The sequence below is a fragment of the Psittacula echo genome (assembly GCF_963264785.1).
Source record: "Psittacula echo genome assembly, chromosome: 18".
In the NCBI taxonomy this organism is placed as follows: domain Eukaryota; kingdom Metazoa; phylum Chordata; class Aves; order Psittaciformes; family Psittacidae; genus Psittacula; species Psittacula echo.
This window is the reverse complement of record NC_137754.1, coordinates 213,095-233,564: the sequence shown is the minus strand read 5'-3', so window position 1 is coordinate 233,564 and position 20,470 is coordinate 213,095. Positions and strand designations below refer to the sequence as shown.

The window sequence follows — 20,470 nt, the reverse complement described above, 5'->3', positions numbered from 1 at the left end:
CAGGCGCTCCCGACCCCGAATCCCACCGGGATCGTGGGTGGCCGCAGGCAGGGATGGCGCTTGGCCAGAGCCTGTCCCCCCTTGTCCCCGGCTCCTCTCAGGGAGCCTGGGAAAGGCGCTGGCCTGGCCAGACCCCGCTCTGCAGCGGGACCTTGTTTACTCCGGCTTCCTGACACGCTCTCGCCACGGGTCCTGCGCCGCTGCCAGGAGGCCCGAGGAATTTGGCAGCCCCAGGAGGAGCTCAGCTGCTGTGCACAGGGCGCTGCGCTCTCGCCCTCCTGCAGCACCCATAAGTCCCCAGGCACGGGCAGCCACGGGGCTGCTTCGGCAGCTCCTTGTACATTTGGGTTTGCCGCACGGTGCCATGTGTTGTGTGTGCGGGGCGGCAGTGTGCAGGGTGATGGAGACATGGGTTTGTGTGACCAAGCAGTGCTTGCTGATGGCAGGACACCAGCAAGGACCAGAGCGGTGCACGTTTTGGAGAGGTGAGGTTCACCCCTCCCCTCCCAGAGAATCTAGGGCTGGTAACAAGATTGTGCCAGGGACCAGTTGCAGAACTCAGTGCTGTGGTTTCCCTGTCCGTGCTGTGGTGGCCAGAGCCATGTGCTGACGCTGGGCTTGGTGCTTGAGCTCTGGCGGTGGTCAGGACCATGTACGGAGCTGGTTCGTTGTGGGGAGCATTGGGTGTAGGAAGCTGGGCTGCATGCCCTGCCTGACCCAAGCACACTCGGGCATCCCCCAGCACGCAGAGAGCCAGGGGCATGATGCCGGCAGAGCCGTGGGCTCAGCCGAATGCAGCTGCGCTGCGGAGGAGCGGGAGCACTTCCCGGGAGCGCTGAGATCAGCGGGTGCGGCCGGGATTCCTCCGCTCCCGCCGGAGCCGTCTGGCAGCTGATTTACGGTGATGTTATTGCCAGGAGCGTTGCGTTGTCCCAGCAACCGCGATGCAGCCCCCGCTGCAGCCCCTCGCCTGGGTGGGATGGCGCCGGCTCGGTGTTCCCTGCTCAATGTGGGGCAGCCTCAGGTCTGGAGGAGCAGGCTTCTCACTCCCCTCCAGTTTTGTGCTGGAGATGGGCTCCCCATTCCCAGCTGCCGGCGGAATGACCGGTTGTTTACTGGAGTGGAGGGTGTGGGAAGGGGTAAGCGCGCCCTAAGCGCGTTAGCAGATGGGGAGCAAGCACGAAGCCAAGTTGGATGGAGGCTGCAATGCTCTGTGATGCGCGTCCATTAGCTTGGCCTCTCTGGCTTCCTCCTGTGACTCACCCAGCCATGAGTGGGGAGGAGAGGCTATGTCCTGGGATGCCAGGACCCCTGGCACGCTGCATCCTTGCATGGCTGGCACTGTGAGGGATGCATGGCAGGGTGTGCCAGGCTGTGCTCCTCTGCATCAGCATGGCCCTTGTGTGACCGTGGACTGATCGTGCCCTGGCTGTGCTCCAGCCGGTAGCACACGTGGCGGCTCCGTGGTCTGTCCACCGACTGCTGTGGCCAGGTTGAGTCTCGGTGGGCAGCCACAGGTCAGGCAGGGGCAGACCCTGTGCGGTGGGGGCAGGCAGGGCGCAGTGGTGCAGGGGAGCGCGGTGGTGGTGGGACAGTGCAGCCCGTCTGGCACCGGCGGGGGCCCCGCGTTAGCAGGGGCTGGGCGTCCACCCAGGTGAGGCCTCTGCCTGCGCCCGGAGAAGAAAGGGGCTTTTGTCCTCGGGGAGGCCGGGGCTGAGAGGGCAGCCCTGCGCGCGGGCGGCACGGCGGCCGGGGGCTGTTTGGCGGCAACCGAGCCCGATCCCTTGGCATTTGCTGCCTTCACTGCTTCTCACGGCGGGAACAAGCGGCGCGTTCTGCAGGCGGCGGCAGGAGAAGAAAGGGAGCCTTGTCCGCCCAGCGGTGGGGCGCCGGCCGGGGCAGCCGCGCTCCCGTCCCGCATTCCGACGGCAGAGCCGGCTGGAGAGGGGCTGCACCCCCGAAGGACGGGCAGGGGGACGGCGGGCGTCCCTGGCACAGTGAGGAGCCAGGTGAGGGGCTCCGGTGGAGGATGGTGTTGAGGGGCTGATGCCCGTCAGTGTTGGCATCGGGGAGCAGCCGGATGCCAGGGTCACTTCCCGGGGTGCCTGTGGAGCGAGGGGTGCTGGGTGGAGCGAGTTTGGGCAGCAGGAGTGGGGGTGACTCCCTGAGCATGGGGTTGGGGTCTCCCCAGATGCCCACCCACCTCCACCAGCACAGCCGTGCTGGGAAGGGGTTAACGCCGGTTCAGGATCCCACCCCGGCCCCGCTCCCTTCCTATGCAGCCGCCTAGCCCCTCCTGGCTTTTCCTCCTTCCCGAACATTGTGGCTCTGCTTGGGTGCCAGCGAGGGTCAGGGGCTCGGCAGGGCTCTGGGGTCTCCGGATGCTGGGAAGTGTTGCCCCCCTGCGCCCGGTGGACATGGGCACCCTACCACGGAGGGTCTCGCTCAGCACCAGGATGAGGTGGCAGGTAAGGGAAAGCAGGGTCCTGCTTCTGCAGCCAGTGGGCCGCGGGGTGGTGTTCCTGGGGTACCGCGTCTCCGCATCCCCTTGCAGCCGAGCTGTCCCCACCCTGCGTGGGGCGGCCGCGGTCCCACGGAGCCCTGGCTGTGGGGCAGGCGGCCCTGGTGTCGCACGGAGCCACTTGGGCTCTGTTCCAGCCCGGAGCCCACGCCTGGTGTTTTCCAGCGTCTCATTTTTTCCGCAGTGTGTAACAGCCGCCCGCTCGCCCCCGCAGCCCAGCGCGGCTCTGGCCAAGCCGGGGGGATCCCTCGCCCCGCGGAGTGCGGGGCTGGCGGCGCAGGGGGTGACGCTGCAGGGAGCCGAGCCCAGCGCTCCCCCCGGAGTCCCCGGCTGTCCCGGGACCGGGCTGCCTCGGGCTGTGGGAGCGCTCCCCTGTTCCGTGCGGCTGCCCCGGCCTTCCCGGGAAGGGTTAAGCCGCGCTCGGCCGGGCCCGGGCGGAAGGGAGGGACGTGGGGAGCAGCAGACGGTAAATTTAGTAACCCCGAAGCATAGTCTGGGCTGCGACTGTGGCGTGAGCACCGGGTGACGGAAATGGTTCCTCCCTGAGCTACCTCCTGCCTGTGCCTCCCGTGGCCACGGGCGCCAGTGTGCAGGCAGGGACACGGTGCGCTCAGCTCAGTTTGTGCACCCCGAGGTGCTGCTGCGCTGGGCTGTGCAGGAGCAAAGGGAGGTGTGCGCCTGGGATAGGCACTCGGTGTGTTGGGGATTAGGCATATGTTGCTGGGCACAGCTGGATGCTGTCCTCTTGGGTCCTCATCCATCAGTGGCAATTGGGGTCTGGCTGCCCATTGCTCTCTGTGTTTAGTGTGTGCGTTTCCTACACCGGTTCCCCAAAACCGAGCTGGTATTCTGGCTCCTTCTGGTGCCATGTCCCATCCTGATGCTTGGAGTACACAGGTTTCCTTGGGGATGGGGGCTCGTGCCTCGCCAGGTGGGATGCTCATGCCTTTGAGCAGCTGGGAATGGCAGCTCAGGAGGGGAATCCTCATGGTGGGAAATGCTGGTGTGGGATGGGGTTTGTGAGGCTGGCTGCTCAGGCTGCTGCAGGGATGTGCAGCAGGAGCACGGCAGAGCCATGCCCAACGTGGTCACCTGGATGTGCTGTTTCTTCTGGCAGCAGCCTGTGTCCGAGAGCACCCGGCATCTCCAAGCAGGCACCATGGAGGCACCCAGCAGGACCCCTGCCAGCCCAACCCGTGGAGTCCAGACCATCATCCAGGTAAGCACATAGGGCCACAGGACCAGGACCCCTTCTCCACCCCAGCCAGCCCTACCAGGGGTGGCTGGCGCTGTTCTCTGGCCTCTCCTCATCCCAATCCTATTACGGGATCGGCAGCAAAGCCCATTGAGCTAAGTGGCTGGCGTCTCGGATCCTCTTAGATGCAGCCCAAGCCATGGAGATCTTCTGCTCCCACAGCAGCTCACCTCTGCTCCCTGGGGCAGGCAGCACGGGTGGGATGGAGCCCTCAGCTCCTGCATCCTGCTGCTGGGCTGTCCTGCAGGCACACAGCTGTGCTGGGCATCGCTCCCTGCACCTGGCCAGGTGGGCGGTGCAGGGGAGCAGGCTGCAGGCATGGGGGTGGTGAGCATCCCTCCCTCTCCTCCTGCAGAACAGCCCCCTGGACCTGATCGACACAGGCAAGGGACTGAAGGTGCAGACGGAGAAGCCACATCTGGTGAGCCTGGGCAGTGGTCGGCTCAGCACTGCCATCACGCTCCTGCCCCTGGAGGAAGGTGAGTGCTGGCTGCCATCAGGTCCCCATGGGCACACTGCCGGTGGTAGGGAAGCTGAGCTGTTCTCTCTGCCAGCAGGAAGGACCACCATTGGCACGGCCACGACAGACATCATCCTGCAGGGTGCTGGGCTGGCTCCCCAGCACTGCTACATCGAGAATGCGGCAGGGACGCTCACCCTGCACCCCTGTGGCAATGCTTGTGCCATTGATGGTGTGCTGCTGCAGTGGCCCACGCGCCTCACCCAAGGTAGGGACACTGTTCTGCTCTGCTCTGGAGCAGGGCCCAGTTCGCGGTGGTGTGCTCTTAGGTATTGGGGTGTTTGTGGATCCATCCTGCACTCGCACATCCCAGACGGGATGTTCCTGTCTCTTTGCCCGGGGGTGGGGATGTGTCGGATGCTGGTACCGCTGGGGAGCTGATGAGATGTGGAGAGAGAAAGCAAGTGTGCCGTCCAGGGTTTGGTCCCCGCCATTGTACCCACTTCCCAGCCAACAGTGGAAGTGCTCAGCCAGGTTTGGAAAGGGGATGAATGGAGAAAACACCCCGGGTTTCCCTGGGCATCGCTGCCGGCGGGCTTGTATGGCCGGAGGGGCCTGGACCCTGCTGTGTCCCCCCCCCACCGCTCCCGGGGCACCGCAGGCAGAGCCGGGGGCCCCGCGTCTAAGTTCCCGGGAGGACCCCGCCCGGCGGCGGGGCAGCGTGAGGCCCGGCCCCCTCCGTCCCCGCCCGCCCCCCGCCCCTCCCCGGGGGCGGTGCGCGGCGCTGCCCGGGCGGCTGCGGAGGCTCGGTGAGTGCGGAGGGGCCACGCGTGCCCGCGGCGGGGGTGGTGTCGAGGGGACCCGATTTTGCCCTCCCCGGGCGGCCGCAGTGCAGCCCGTGCGCCTTCCCCTGCTCACCCCGGGGAAGGGGGGACCCCGCCGTGGGGGGCGGCCCCTCAGGGGACAATGGGAGCCACGAACCCGCCTGTGGGAAGCTGCCTGTGGACGGGCGCGACGGCTCCGGTGAGGCGGGTCCCGGCGGGTCCCGGTGTTCCAAGGTCGGGCGGTGGGAGCCGCGGTCTGCTGGGGTGCAGGCAGAGACTCCGGTTCTCCTGCGGGCAGCAGGAAGGGCGCAGGGCAGGGTCAGTGTCTGTGCCTGGCCACAGCGGGACAAGCTGCGAGGCCGGCACTCGGGGTGTGGGACGGGGTTACCCCGCTTGGCTGTGGTGGTGCGCGGCTCTGCTGGTGCCGATGTGCGGGAAGGCTGCAGGTCGCTGATGCCCTGAGCTGGAGGAGCCGTCGCCCATTGCCAGGCTGGGCACTGGCATTGCCACCCAGCCGGTGGGATGCTCTTGACAAGCCGGGGTGCTGCTGGGGAGCAGGACTCCTTCCCTCGGCAGCGCTCGGACAAGGCAGCCAGGCCCCCGCAGCGGCGATGGCCGTTAATCCGCTCGGCATCTCGGTCGCTGGGTGCTCCACAAACCACGTCCCCTCCGGCGAGGGATTTTCGGCTGTCGGTGCAGAGCGAGCTTCTCCCCCTGGCTCTGGCGGGTGCTTCAAAGCGGGGTGTGTCTGCAGCAGCGCAGAGCCTTCCAGCCGCCCGGCGCTCCCGGCACGCGGCTCCCGGCCCCGCGCCTCTGCCCGGGCCGCCCTGCTCCCCCGCGGCACCTTCCCCCGAGAGGCTGCGCCTCGGGCCGGGGACAGGAGCTGTCTTGTCTGGGACTGGCAGCCGCGCAGGCCCTGGAGCATCGCCAGCGCCGCCGCAGCAGTGCGGCCCCCGCGGGGACCCCAGCTGTGCCTGTGCCGGGGATGCGCTGCCGGCAGCTGCCGGGGAGTGACCTGGATTTCAGCCTCCCCTTAAGCTGCTGCTGACGGCAGGAGCCCGCTCCCCTCCTGGGGATGTGCCTTAAGGCTGGGCACTGCCTGACTCCTGCCTCACCTCTCTCTGGCATCGCTGCGGCCAGCGGCTGAGCCCTCTCCCTTCTTTCTGCAGGGTGCACCATCTGCCTGGGCCAGGCCACCTTCCTCCGGTTCAACCACCCCGCTGAGGCCAAGTGGATGAAGAGCATGATCCCGGCGGGGGGCAGGAGCTCAGCGGCTCTCTATGGGCTGCCAGCAAGTAGGTGCCCAAGTGGGGCAGTGGGGACGCTGGCCCATGCCACAGTCTGCCCGCTGCGCAATGCTCTCCAGCCCTGTCCGCTGTGTTTGGAAGCAGGGCTCACTCCTGGCCACAGATGTTCTGGCCGTTGTCTTGGCAGAGCAGTTGTGCTGGTGTTCATTAATGATTAACATCGCCTCAGAGAGGGTGATGGCAAGGGCAGCGAGGCACAGCTCTTGCCTCTGGCCAGCCTGGCCGCAGCAGAGCCATCACCCATCAGCTCACGCTGGGGATGGGTGTGTTGGGCCCCCCGGCTGCCTTGGAGCGGTTGTTTACGTGCTGGGGTGGCCACGCAGATGCTGTGAAGGCCGTTTCCCCGGCTGCAATCATCTTGCTGGCTGCTTATCTTGCTGTGTCTGCCTGTCTGCGGGGCCGGAAGGATTTGTGCCGGTGCCATGCCTGGTTCCCAGGGATGTTCACATCCCCAGCAGCGATCCCTGAGCTGGTAGCCCTTCTCACTGCCCCGACCGGCACGACCTGGCACGGAGAGAGGAGCTTGGCAGCCTTGCCATGCCACGTGTGTGTCGGGAAGGCAGCACACCCCGCAGCTGGGGAACGGGAGGAGGGATGTGGGGAGGTGGCGTGGCCGCGTAGCATGATGTGGCCGCGGAGCATCCCGTGTGGGCCCTGCGCGGTCCCTCAGGCACCGGTGGGACCAGGCAGGATCACACAGGCCGTGCTGAGGCATGTGTCTCTGGGCACAGAGGTGTTGCCGGCCGCCGCGGGGGAGCTGCTGGGTGCCAGGGGTGACGCAGCCCGGGTGGCACGTTGTCCTGGCCAGGCTCCGTGCCTGCCGCTATTAGCTCGTCCCCTGAGTGACAGGCACATCAGTGCTGCGCTGGGAGGACAGGGCAGCCTGGGCAGGGGCACTCAGGCTGGGGACACAGGAAGGCTGCAGATGATGCAGCAGTGGGTCTGGATATGCTGCAGGTCCGTGCTCGGTTGCTTTTAGTTGCCCATTCTGCCCAGTTTCTGGGGTGCCAGAGCGTGCCAGGGATGACTGGTGGGCACTAGCGGCTGGCACAGGCAGCTGCTCCCCAGGGAGTGGGGCTGGGAGCTGTGGCAGCGCAGGGATGTCAGGAGCAGGAGCAGGCGGCTGGGCTATGCTATCAGGTTTCTGTCTCCCTGGTGATGATGGGGCCAGCAGGATACCGGCCTCCTCCTTGGCCTGGCTCCCCAGCCAGAGTGGGAAATGGTGGCAGTGGGGCTGGGGTGAGACTATCTGAATCCCGGCACTGGCTCTGCAAGGCTGCATCAAGGGGCGATGCTCTGTGGGATGTCAGCCCAAGCAGGGGCTGTGGGGGGTCTTCCCATGCTGACACCTGCTTCTGTGTCTCCCCACAGAGCCCGAGCCCCTGCTGAATGGTGGCCACCAGCCACCAGAGCACGGGTGTCCCAGCCACAGCTCCCTTGTCAGCTCCATCGAGAAGGACCTGCAGGACATCATGGACTCGCTGGTGCTGGAGAAGCCGGCATCTCCTGCTGGCAAGAAGCCCCCTGCCCGCAGCCGGTCTCCCCTGTCCCCTGTGGTGAATGGGGGTGGGCACTGCCTCCTGTCCCCCCCACCCAGCCCCGGAGCCATGTCGGGAGGCTCCAGTTATGAGAACTTCTCCTCGCTCTCGTCACCAGCCAGCAGCGGTGGCTACACCAGCCCCTCGCCCAGCAGCCAGGAGCAGGGTCCAGCCGTGCCACCCCTTGTCCCACTCCGCTCCTCCAGCTACAACCATGCCGTGCAGCCGCCACCCATGCCTGGCGGGGGGCCTGGCGACCCTTGGCCGGCAGATCGGCTTGGGGAGCACCAGGCAGGCAGCCCCTGGCTGACCCCCAGAGCAGCCCCGCGGCCACGGGCAGCCCTGCAGGAGCGACCCCCCAGCCCCTTCCGGGAGCCACGGGACCCGCTGGTCCCCGGCCGGCAGCCCCCCAGCAGGGCAGCTCCGGAGACCCGGCTGCAGCCCCCCGAGAGCCTGCGGGCAGCCCGGAGGAACATGGAGAGCATGCGGGAGCTGCCCCCACTGAGCCCATCCCTGTCGCGCCGTGTCGCCAGCCCCCGCGTGGTCCCCGATGCCCCGTCCCCGCAGCCCCGGATGGGCAGGGAGGTGCCCGGCAGCCCCTGCACCCGGCGCAAGGGCCCGGAGGAGCCGTGGGGCACCGGGAGCCCCTCGCCCCCGCTTCCGGCGGACACCCCCCCACGCCGTCCCAGCTTTGGCTCCTGCCTGAGCCCTGCATACGGGCTGGGCTCCATGGCCATGCCCTCGCCCCGGCAGAGCCCCTGCACCCCCAGGAAGCCCCTGGGGGACCCCCGACTGCCTGCAGGGCCGCGGGAGCGCAAGAACAGCATCACCGAGATCAGCGACAATGAGGATGAGCTGCTGGAGTACCACCGGCGGCAGCGGCAGGAGCGGGTGCGGGAGCAGGAGATGGAGCGCCTGGTGAGTGCTGCGGCCGGGGAGGGACATGGGACCATGTTTGAGCGTGGGATGCCGTCTTTGCAAATGCCTTTTGGCTTTTGCTGCTTTAAAACCTGGCCCTTGCTCTTCAGGGATTTGCCGCAGCTGCTGGTTTATCTGGGGGGATTATGATCAGGAGCAGCCATCAGTGCGTGGCAGCACAAAGCCCCCAGCTTGCAGCAGCCCAGGGACAGCCATGGGTCGGCCGCATGGCTCCGTGGGGCTACATCTGAAATAGTGGCACTCCTGCCTTTGCAAAACCACTCACGTGTCCTCCTGCCCTGCCAGTGCCGTGTCTGCCAGTGATGGTGCTGTGGCTCTGTGGGCATCACATCTATATTTAGGGTAGATGGAGTTTTTATAGCGCCAGCAGCTGCCTGGGTGGGGTTTGCCCTGTGCATCTGCTGGGGCCGTGCTGGAGCTCTGTTGGCTCAGCCCTGACTCATGCCGGTGCGGGCGGCCTGACTCACTGCCTGGAAATAACAGAGGTGCTCGGCAGCCAGCACTGCTGCCTGGAATTAGTCTGTCCCCAGCTCCCGGTGCAGCGTGTGCCTGGCAGTGGGCTCTGTTGGGCTTTGCAATGTCCCTAGCCCAGCATGTGGGCAGGGCAAGGAGCAAGCCTGCATCCCAGCAACTGCTATTGGCACAGGGTCCTGCGGGCTCTGCCAGTGGCAGTGCCAGGATGCGCACCACACTGACCGTTCTTCCCTGCAGGAGCGGCAGCGCCTGGAGACCATCCTGAACCTCTGTGCCGAGTACACCAAGACAGACAGCACCGAGCCAGGTGACGTGCACCGGCTCCTGGCTGGTGACGCGGATGCCGGCCGGCAGGTGCCCAGGCGTGCCGTGGCTCTGGGCCGTGCTGCTGAGGAGCTGCGGCAGAGGGAGAGCCTGGAGAGGTCGGATGAGGAGAACCTGAAGGAGGAGTGCAGCAGCACTGAGAGCACCCACCACGAGGTGAGGGGATGGTTGTGCCATGCGGTGCCGCACCATGCTGTGCTGCACCATGCCAACCTGCTCTCTCTACAGCACGAGGAACTGGCGGGCCCCCGAGCCAAGGAGGCACAGCGGCTGGAGGAGGAGCGCGCCAACGTGCTCAGCTGTCTGGACCAGCTCATGGGCCGTGTCAAGGAGCTGGAGCAGCACCTGCAGGAGACATCAAGAGAAGTGAGGGGATGTGGAGCCCTGTCCCCTGGGCAGAGCTGGACCTGGCCGGGGCAGCCATCCTGACGTGGCTGTGCCCATCCAGGCAGAGATGGAGCGGGCGCTGCTGCAGGGCGAGCGTGAGTCGGAGGAGGCGCGGCTGCGGCAGGAGCAGGAGGCAGTGCAGCAGCTGCAGGAGAAGCTCTCCAGCCTGGATGCCAGCATCCGGAAGGAGCGGGACAAGGTGAGCCCTGTGGCAGGCTGTGTCATGCCCTCCTCAGTGCTTGCAGTGGTGCTGTGGTGCTCCGTGCTACAGTGTTCCCATCTGGACATGTTCTACTGTCCCTGGGCTTTGCAGGGGCGCTGAGGAACATCCACGCTGGGTTCACGTCCTGGGGGGACCTGTTGCTGTCTGCCTGGGACAGGTCCAACAGTGCTGCCAGAGGAGGGCAGGGCTGGCACTTGGGCTACATTTCAGCCACCGTCTCACACCAGAGGGGTCTTGCAAGGAGGTTTTATGGTGTGGGGCTTTCCTGGACACCCACTGCCTGCAGTGGGCATCACTGATATGGAGTGGGGTCCTCAGTGCTCCCTGTTCCCTGCCCTTGCTGGTGGGCTCTGTCTTGTGGCCAGTTCCCCCAGTGTGCTGCCCATTGGGGCATCTTCATGCATGATGGTGGCTGCTGCTGTAGTGTTCGGCTCACTGGAGGTGGGCAGGAAATCGCGGTGGATGTTTCCCTTGGCTCAGTGGCTGGAGAGGAGTCCTGGCCCCCTTCCCCTGGAGTGGTTTTGACATCTTTTGTGCAGTTGCTGCTGTGATCTCCAGGCCTGTCTGAAGGCACTGTTGCCGCTTGACCTGGCTACTGGTTGCAGCCATCCTGCAGCCTTGCTGGCAGCGTGGCACAGCCCGGGGTGAGCTGTTCTGTTTGCCTGGGTCCTGCTGGCAGCTCTGTGCTGCCGTGATGCAGTGCTGATGTCCCTGGGGGTCTGGCTGGCCCTGTGTCTGTAGGTACTGTTTGGTTGCCCATGGCTGGGCAGAGCTGCCGTCGGTGCCTGCCAGCAGTGCCTGTGTGGTGTTTGGGGGTTTTGTCCTGTTTTGGTCTTCCAGCCCTTTGCAGGCATCTCCTCTAGGCAGGGGCAGCCTCGTGCAGAGCTAGGAGAGGAGCACAGGCAAACCCAGCTCTGACCTGCTGACCTAACCCCCGCTTTCCTGACCAGCCTGCACAACCTGCACTAACTGTTCTCAAGTCTGCCAGCACCTCTGACACCTCTGCGTGCCTGAGAGCTCCCAGGCACACTACAGCCCCTGTCTCACCCTCCTGTATCGCTGTTCATAGATCCCCCATGTGTCTGTGCTGCCACAGTGTGTGTTTCCCAGTGCCTGACTGCCATATGGTGCTGCCAGACCTCCAGGAGGTGATCCTGTATGCCAGCCCAATGTTGCCGGCTTCCATTGTGCTGCTCCTGTGGCTATGGGAGGGAGGGTGGGGGATGTTTCTCCCTCCTCCCAGGTCCAGGAGCAAGTGTCTGCCACTAACTCTGTGTAGCCTGAGCACCTCTGATAGCAGGGTTGGACCTCAGTCTCCTGTTTTCACTGCCATCCTGCAGGCAGCCCTCCCCTCCTGATGGATGGGGGTGGTCCATGGTCCCTCAGCCTCAGTCGATGTGGATGGGACCTGCTGTGTTTAATTGGCAGCATCTCGGATGGTGAGCACCAGGTAGCAAAGCTGGTTAGTGGTGATTCAGAGTGATTCACTGTGGTGCAGCCGTCTGCAGGATTGGGATGACTTTATCCAAGCTGTCAGCACTGACCTTTTCACTTCCCACAAGTGGGCTTTTGGCATGTGAACGCAAGGCTGAGGTCAAGGGCTGGCCATAACCCCTCTAACACTGCCCAGCCTGGGTCCTCATGGCTGTTCCTCTCAATGCCTCTGTAGATGCTGTGATGCTCCTCCCTGTGAGCCTCCTCTTCAGCCTAGCCCCTCTCTAACTCTGCAGCTTCTGCATGGCGCCGACTTGAGAAGTGTTTTCTCTCTTCTCTTTTTTTTTTTTTGTTTTCTTTTCTACTTTTTGTTTTGTCTCGTTCTCCCCCGATTCAGGAAAGGGCAAAGGTTGATGCTGAAAGGAAGGAGCTAGAGCAACTCCGGGCACTTTACCATGAGTCGAAGAGCCGCCTTGATAAGTGCCCTGAGTCAATGCGGGAACAGTTGCGGGAGCAGATGCGAAGGGTCAGTGTCTCCCCCCACCCCTCCCGGACCATGGCCCACCTCCCTCCGCTCCAGCTTAGGCCAGCTCTTCCCCGCCAGCTGGGGCCGCATGGGGAGCATCACACCCGGGCTGGAGGTGGCTGGCACCGGGCTCCGCCGTCCTGGTAAGCTTCCACTCGCCCAGGCCCGGGGCGTGGTGCTGGCTTGGCAGAGCATCGCCAGGGAGCTGCCATGCTCCTCTGGACCGGTCCTGCCCCGAAAGGAGGGCAGGCTGGGGAGCCTCGGGGACTGCCAGGTCCTCATCCCGCGGCTTCCAGCTATTTCCTGAGAGCGTTTATTTACACGGTGCCGTCAGTTTACATTACCGCCAGTCTGCAGCATTTTTTCCCATTATCTGGTATTTGCCGGTAGTGTCTGACCTTTCCCAGCCCTTGCTGTGCAGTGAACCCTCTTTGCTGCAGCCTGCTTGGGGCAGGCACACCCATGCTGGATGTGGGTCCCAGTGTGCAGCAGGCAGGGATGGTGATGGGTTTGTCCCAGTGTGTGGGAGCCCTCGGCAGCCACCACGCTGGTGGTGCAATGCCATGCCACGAGAGCAAGGGCTGCCCTGCTCCCAGAGCAGGATGGAGTGCATCCCCATGGTGAGCGTGGTGTGATTTCTGCATGCTGAGCAGGGTGCTGCTGTGTGCTGTCAGTGCTCAAAGGCTGGGAGGATGCTGTTTGTCCAGCATCGTGCTCATCCATGAGGGCTATGCTGCCCATCAGCTGATGATGCAGGGCTGCATGTTGGGGGTTATGTCAGCATATGGTGTTTTGCTGCTTGGCAGGGCATGGTGCTGGCCTGGATGTGGTTCAATGGGGGCATCTAGTCTCCAGCCATGGCGAGCTTGTTGTCACCTGAGGGTGACAGCTCTGTGCTGGTCTGTGCCCAGCACCTCCATCGCCTTCTCCAGCTGGGTAGAGGTAGCTGATGTCCCTCCCACATTGCTGGTGCCAAGCAGGAAGGAAAGCTCCCTGCCTGCCCGCACTGGCCACCGGGGATAGGTTTTGCCATGGGTTCCTGTTCCTGGCCAGCACCAGCAGGTCGTGAGAGCACGTCAGGAGGTTTCGTTGTAGGATGCCTGTCCAGAGAGAGTGACCCACTGTGCCCTTGTGTGTCTGCAGGAGGCGGAGGTGCTGGAGACCGAGGCCAAGCTGTTTGAGGACCTGGAGTTCCAGCAGCTGGAGTGGGAGAGCCGCCTTGAGGAGGAGCGTGAGGCGCGGGGGCAGCAGCTCCTGCAGAGCCGGGCCGAGTGCCACCGCAGCATCGCCCGCAGGAAGGTAGGGAAGGAGAGAGCAGCGGGTCCAGGCTGTGTGCCGCAGCTCACCGGCAGCCAGCTCATTCCCACTCCTGCTCCCAGGAGCGGGTGGCTGCCCTGGATGCCCAGGCTGCCCAGATCCGGCTGCAGAGTGCCCAGGAGGCCGAGCACCTGGCCAGGGAGAGGAACGGTGTCCTGCAGCTCCTGCAGAAGGTAATGCAGCCATTGGCAGGGCAATGTGTGCTCCCTGGCCCTAGGGGTGCCTGAGGCGGGAGGTGAGGTTGTGCTGGCTCTTGCTGGGGTTCTGGCAGTCGGGGTGAGCTTGGGGGGCTGGGCATGGGGTGCTGGGCCGGTAGCCATCAGCTACCTCTGCTCTTACTGTTGCCCCGTGCTCAGGAGAAGGAGAAGCTCATGTCTCTGGAGAGGCGATACCAGCTCGTCACTGGCGGCAGGAGCTTCCCCAAAATGTCTTCAGCTCTCAGAGAGGTAAGTGAAGAGAGGGGGGGTACGGTCCCTACGGCTGCTGTACTGCCACCCCAAGCACTGTTGCTCATGCTGGCACAGGGGACTCCTTCCAGTTCATGTCCAAAGACTTGTAGGTGGGAGTGGGTCACCCTGTTGCCTCGCTTGTGGTTCTGAATGGGAAGCCGAAGCCACAATGCCCTTGGGGACCCACTGCCACCCGATCTGCTGCTGCAGAGAAGGGCAGAATGGCAGTCCCCTGGCACCTGCCTGCAGCAGGGCTTCTGCTGCTGCCTGTGCCTGCCTTGCCTATGTGATCTTTGCCCTCAGCAGGAGACCCTCCATATCTCAGAGCCTTATGAGCTGTTGGAGGGAACTAAGCCCCTGAGCCCCCCGCCAGCTGCAGCTGCCTCCTTAGCTTCTCCTGCCGCCCGCTCCTACCCCAGGGCACACGAGGTAACAGACTAACTGCACGTGCTGGCCCGCTTACCCCGTCCTCAGCCGAGCCGCCGTCAGACCCCTTGGTTGCACTAACATCGCCGTCGGGCAGCAGGGCATCCCCACAGCACAGCAGTGGCTGTGGTGGCATGGTTGGGCCATTTCTCATTCAGCTCTGCAGCCACTGTGCTCATTAACACTCTCCTGAGGTGCTCTCCTGAGCCTGATGCTTGGTTTTTAACCCCGGCACAGCCCCATGTGGCATAGGCGTCCCTGCACTTGCCCCCTGCCTGCTGCTGACCTGCAGCTGGGCTGTTCCTGGGAGCATCCTTTAGGTTCCTGCTAGCCAGAAAAAAGAGCAAATCCCCAGCTTTAGCATGTTTGGTTCAAAAAGAGTGAGGGAAGTGGATTTTAAACTGGCTTAGAACAGGTTGAGTTCTGTGGTGGGGGCCTCATCTGGTGCTAACGCACCAGGGAGAGCTTGTGGCTGGGGATCCTAAGATGTGGGTGATGGGGAATGGCTGAAGGTGCACTGTCAGGACAGGCTCCATCTCCAGCCTTCACCCAGCAAAGCTGCACCTAAGGCGGGAGTGAGGCAACTGGGACACCCAGCCTAGCTCTGGCAGCCACAGGCCGGGCGAGCAATGGAGAAGGGAAGGGAAGAGAAGGGTAGAGAAGGGAAGAGAAAGAGAGGGCTGGGCAGGCGGCGGCAGGGCGTGTGCATGTGGGGAGATTTGCTCCCGCTTTGCAGTCGGTGCCATGATGCCAGCGCATGGGTCTAACTCTCCTCCTTCTCCTCCGCTGTGGATTTCTAGGAGTACATGAGGCTGTCTGACGTTTTCAGGTTCTGCAGCAATGCGCACGGCCCCAGCCCGGACACTAAAGCTTCTGCTGCTGCCTCTGCTGCCACTCAACGCTCTTTCTTGCTTGCTGTACCTCCCGCAGCCGATGAGGTACCCTCTCCAGAGCATGCTCGGGTTCACTCCCTTGGGTTGCCTGCCGCATCCCAGGCAGCAACAAGGATGCTGCAGAGCACGTGGCCTCCCCTTGTGCACTGGAGTTCAGAGCCCCCTTCTCTCTTGGGCTGTGGGGGCCTGTCTGGCTGCAGCTGAGCAGGGAGCACAGGCTGGAGTCACCCAGTCTCCCTGTTGGGAGCGCTACTCAGCAGCTCTGGATGAGCTGTGCCCGCTGGGGTGGCAGCAGCAGGGCCGGGGAGCAGAGTGGGTGCCCAGTGGGGTGGGAGGGTGGCTCTTTGCCTGTTGGACCCAGTCCTGGCCGCCAGTCCTAGGAGAGGAGGGTGCAGAGCAGGCAGGGACAGAGCTGGTGCCCAGCAGCAGCTCCCTGCCTCCCAGGGACGTGGCACCCTATTTTGGGGGCTGGAGGCATCTGCTCACTCTGCTGTGCCTGCTTGCCCTTGCTCAGAGCCTCTTCTCCCAGTTTAATCTGCTTCTCTCTGCCCAGTATGTGACCGTTGAGCAGCTCTCAGGCATCCTGGGCCACTTCCACCCCGTTGCTGCTTCTCCACTGGCCTGCACCCCTCCATCTCCTTCATCTCCTTCAGGCTGCATTACTCCTCCTCCTCTTCCATCTCTCTCTTCTCCTTCTGTCTCTACAGAGGTTTGTGCCCTTTTTCCCTCCCTCTGCTCCTCTGCCCTCCCCGGGAGGTGATGGGGATGCAGGGATTGGGGTGAGCTGCAGATGAGGCTGAGCAGCAGCGGGGCCTGTCTCCAGCTGCCTGCCTAGTGCCTTGCGCCTGCCTGAGCCTGCCGTGTGGGGTAGGGGGTCTCTGTGCCCTCCTGGCACTTCCCTTGGCTCTTGCGGGCCCTGCAAGCAGCCAAGGGGGTCCTGGAGCTGCAGGACTCAGCCAGGGAGGGTGCAGGGTCCTTGGGGTGTGCAGGTCCCATTCTGTGGGTGGTGCAGGTGCAAGCAGGGATGCTCTGACCTCTCTATGTCTGTCTGTCCCTCTCACTGCATTTCGCCCTCTGTCCTTTCTTATGCGGCATTTCTCTCCAGATGGAGCAGCAGCTGCCAGGGGGCTCCGTGTGGCTCCCGGCTCTTGATTTAGAGAAGTGGTACCAGGAGGTCATGGCTGGCTTTGAGACCTCCTCCTCTGTCTCTCCTCCTTCTTCCCCTCCTCCGCTTCCAGCTAAAGCTCACCTCTCTCTCAAGCCTCTCCAGGTAATCCCAGCTCCCTGTTGCTGGGGCTCAGGCTTTGGGGCTGCTGGCCGCAGCAGGAACAGGACAGCATGGGGGTATTCCTGCTGGTTCCACATCCTGGGTATTGCAAGGCAGAGGCAGAACAGACCTGCAGCGGGCAGTACGCCTGGGGCAGGCAGCCACTGCCTCCTCTTACGTGCACCCCTGCCAAGGTGGCATCCACACAGGGGCAGGATCTGGGGCGGGGATGCTCAGCCCCAGTGACAGCTGAGCTGTCTGCCCAGGGGGTGTTTTGCAGCCCCCCACAACTCTCACCTTGGTCTCTCCGTGCCCAGCTCTATCGTGCCAAGACAGAAGGTGACGCCGGTGTCCTCACACCTCGGATGAAGAGCGGGACCCCCTCATCCTCGCAGCTCAACCTCTCCATGCTGGGGCGCAGCCCCTCACCCAAGGTACTGCTACCGGGGGGGAGCCGGCACTGCGTGGCCCCAGGCATGGGGACTCCTGCGCACCCGGTGCCAGCCCATGTCCATCCCCACAGCCCAGTGGCTGCCGTCTTGTCCAGGGCCCCCTGAGCCCGGCGGGCAGTCTGCACCACAACCTGGCGGCCACGCTGCAGGACATCGAGACCAAGCGCCAGCTGGCCCTGCAGCAGAAGGGTGAGCGCCGGTTCTGTGCCCTGGCTCTGTGGTGTGGTGGGACTTTGGGACACTCTTCCCTGCCGCTGCTCGGGCAATGGAGAGGGGAGCCCGGCCGAAGCAGCGGCGCTCCGGCGGGACGTGGTGCCTCTCTCATGGTCTCTTGCTTTTCCCCCTCTCTCCCTCCCGACCCCTCCACCCGACGGCGTGTCTGCAGCCGAGCCACTCCCAGCAGAGCCCTTGCAGTTGGGCAAGCTACCAGGTAGAGATGTGAGGCGGTTTGGCCTGCCTCAGGCAGCCCAAAGGCAGCAGCATGGCTGTTAGCTGGCACTGGCTGCCATGTATAGGAGGGGCATGACCAGCCCAGGACCCCAGGTGCCTCCAGGCATCCACTTAAGAACAGCCTTGTGCATCCCAAACTTGCTAATGCTTTGCCCAGCCTGCTGCTGCCAGCCTGGTGCATGTGCCCCCCTTGGCTGCCTGGACCCCCTCCTCCTCCCTAGAGACGTGTTGCTTGCAGGAAGTAGTGAAGGCTCTCGCCGTTGCACCAACCATCCCTCCCAGCTCCAGCAGTGTCTGCTGTGTCTTCTCTTGCCAGTGCCATCCCCTCACCTGCAGTGGCCTGGCGCTGAGTGCGGAGCGCTCAGTTGTGGTTGTCTTCTCATGGCCCAGGTCAGCAGGTGATCGAGGAGCAGAAGCGGCGGCTGGCGGAGCTGAAGCAGAAAGCAGCCGCCGAGGCTCAGTCCCAGTGGGAAGCCCTGCACGGGCAGCCCCCCTTCCCCACCGCCTTCCCCCGCCTCGTGCATCACTCCATCCTCCACCACCACCGTCCCCATGGCGGTGGGCGCCGCACTGAGGAGCTGGACCACGCATATGACACCCTCAGCCTGGAGAGCTCAGACAGCATGGAGACCAGCATCTCCACTGGCAACAACTCTGCCTGCTCACCCGACAACATCTCCAGGTAACCTTGGGGCCAGCTCCCGCGGCCAGAGGAGCAGCCTGCTCTGCTGGCCACACTGCCTGCCAGCTCGAGCTCCTTCCCGCTGGGATGGCAGCTGCAGCTCTCTTGCAGTGCCAGTGGCATGGAGGCAGGGAAGATCGAGGAGATGGAGAAGATGCTGAAGGAGGCACATGCAGAGAAGTCGCGGCTGATGGAGTCCCGGGTGAGCAGGGGCACCAGCACCGCAGCTGGCCGGGATGCAGGTCCCAGTGCTCAGGGCTGAGCGGCTGCGTGTGCCGGCAGGAGCGGGAGATGGAGCTGCGGCGGCAGGTGCTGGAGGACGAGCGCCGGTGCCGGGAGCAGCTGGAGCGGCGGCTGCAGGACGAGACCACGCGGAGGCAGAAGCTGGTGGAGAAGGAGGTCAAGCTGCGCGAGAAGCACTTCTCACAGGTGTGGGGCTGGTGCCACCTCCAGTATGGGCTCCCCGCTCCCCACCCGTGTCCGGGGGGGATATGGCTCTTGTCCCACTGGCAGGCTTTGCAGGGCTCTGCTTTTCCAGGCTCGTCCCCTGACGCGATACCTCCCAATCCGCAAAGAGGATTTTGACCTGCGGCTGCACATCGAGTCCTCAGGACACAGCGTGGACACCTGCTACCATGTCATCCTCACAGAGAAGATGTGCAAGGGCTACCTGGTCAAGATGGGCGGCAAGATCAAATCTTGGAAGAAGCGCTGGTTTGTCTTTGACCGCCTGAAGCGCACCCTCTCCTACTATGCGGGTGAGTCCCTGTGCTGCCCCGTGCCCCTCCGCATGTCCCTCTCTGTGTCATCGCCTGCACACTGTGATCAGCACTGGTTCCCTCTCTCGAGCAGATAAACACGAGACAAAGCTGAAGGGCGTCATCTACTTCCAAGCCATCGAAGAGGTTTACTACGACCACCTCCGCAGTGCTGCAAAGGTGAGAGCTGGGCACTGCTGCTGCCCCAATGCCCATGGGGACCTCCTGCCGTCAACCCCCATCATGCAGACAGGAGGCACTGGGGCAGCTCATGCCGGGGATGCTCCCGGGGTGATAGAATCATAGAATCCTGGAATGGTTTGGGCTGGAAAGGACCTTAAAGCCCTTTCAGTTCCAACCCCTGCCACAGGCAGGGACATCTTCCACTAGAGCAGGTTGCTCCAAGCCCCTGTGTCCAACCTGGCCTTGAACACTGCCAGGGATGGGGCAGCCACAGCTTCTCTGGGCACCCTGTGCCAGCGCCTCAGCACCCTCACAGGGAAAACTTCTGCCTAATATCCAATCTAAATCTATTGTTTCTCAGTTAAAGCCATTAAATCCATGATCCATGACCCCCAGTTGCACCTCCTCCCCAGGGTGCGAATGGCAGGAGCCTGGTGCTGGGGCTTATGGGAGGAGAAAGGGGAGCACAGTGCTGCTCAGAGGGGGCAGAGCACTGATGCCATCCTCTTCCTCCTTCGCAGAGCCCCAACCCCGCGCTCACCTTCTGTGTCAAGACGCACGACCGCCTCTACTACATGGTGGCCCCCTCACCCGAGGCCATGCGCATCTGGATGGACGTCATCGTCACCGGGGCAGAGGGGTACACTCAGTTCATGAACTGAGGGTGGCGGGTGCTGCGCACCCCAGATCCACCAGCGTGATGGACTCCTGAGCTCCCCAAGCTGTGGGGATGCCCTGGGGGACCCGTGCCATGGCCATGCGCCCGCATTGTGTGGCACCAGCATCGTCTGCTCAGCCAAGGGAAGAATTCTTTTTTAAGTTGATTTTTTAAAAACAAGTTTATTGGAAACGTATCCAAGTGCTGAAACATAAAGAGCTGCCAAAGAGCTGCCTGTACCCGGAGCTTTGTGCTGCAGGGAGGTGCTGGGTTTGGGAGGATGCTGCCACGATGCCAGAGGAATGAACCAGACCTTGTAACTCTTTTGTGATCCTGTGTTGTGCCGAGGTTGCACAGTGAGTGTGGGGTGGGCTGCCCGGAACGCCATAAAGCGTTTGGCGAAGCTGTGCCTTGCTCTTCGGGCCTGGCAGCTTTGCCTCGGGATGCAGGGACACGGGGCTGCGGCACCGGATCGGGCCCGGGGCGGTGCGGCCGACCTAGAGGCCGTGAGAAGGGGCGGGCGGGCGAGCGCTAGGACCCGGGCAGGCGCCGGGGGCGGGGCCCGAGGAACGGGCCTCTCAGCCGCCAGGGGGCGGTAGCGGCACGCTGTTGTGCGCACGGGTGCTCCTGACGTCACCACGCATGCCCCTCAGCCCGCCGCACGTTGCCCCGCCCCGCCGCGCTCAGGCCAATGGGGCCGAAGCTCATTTCGCTCCCGTTTCC

The 20,470-nt window shown here is 64.1% G+C and overlaps 1 protein-coding gene across 1 annotated transcript; it reads left to right on the top strand.

Moving 5' to 3' along the window:
• Positions 1 to 2,381: 2,381 nt before the first annotated feature.
• PHLDB1 (pleckstrin homology like domain family B member 1) lies at positions 2,382 to 19,751 on the top strand (the record flags this gene model as incomplete). The annotated part of the gene is made up of 26 exons (XM_080631558.1): positions 2,382 to 2,468; positions 3,639 to 3,740; positions 4,132 to 4,255; positions 4,334 to 4,504; positions 6,230 to 6,355; positions 7,739 to 8,823; positions 9,556 to 9,798; positions 9,871 to 10,008; positions 10,091 to 10,228; positions 12,084 to 12,212; positions 13,356 to 13,511; positions 13,592 to 13,702; positions 13,886 to 13,975; positions 14,285 to 14,407; positions 15,205 to 15,342; positions 15,851 to 16,006; positions 16,403 to 16,567; positions 16,882 to 16,998; positions 17,112 to 17,205; positions 17,402 to 17,446; positions 17,857 to 18,148; positions 18,260 to 18,350; positions 18,431 to 18,577; positions 18,687 to 18,906; positions 19,001 to 19,086; positions 19,611 to 19,751. 26 exons carry the CDS (start codon positions 2,382 to 2,384, stop codon positions 19,749 to 19,751), a joined length of 4,515 nt encoding a protein of 1,504 aa, XP_080487684.1.
• Positions 19,752 to 20,470: the final 719 nt, after the last annotated feature.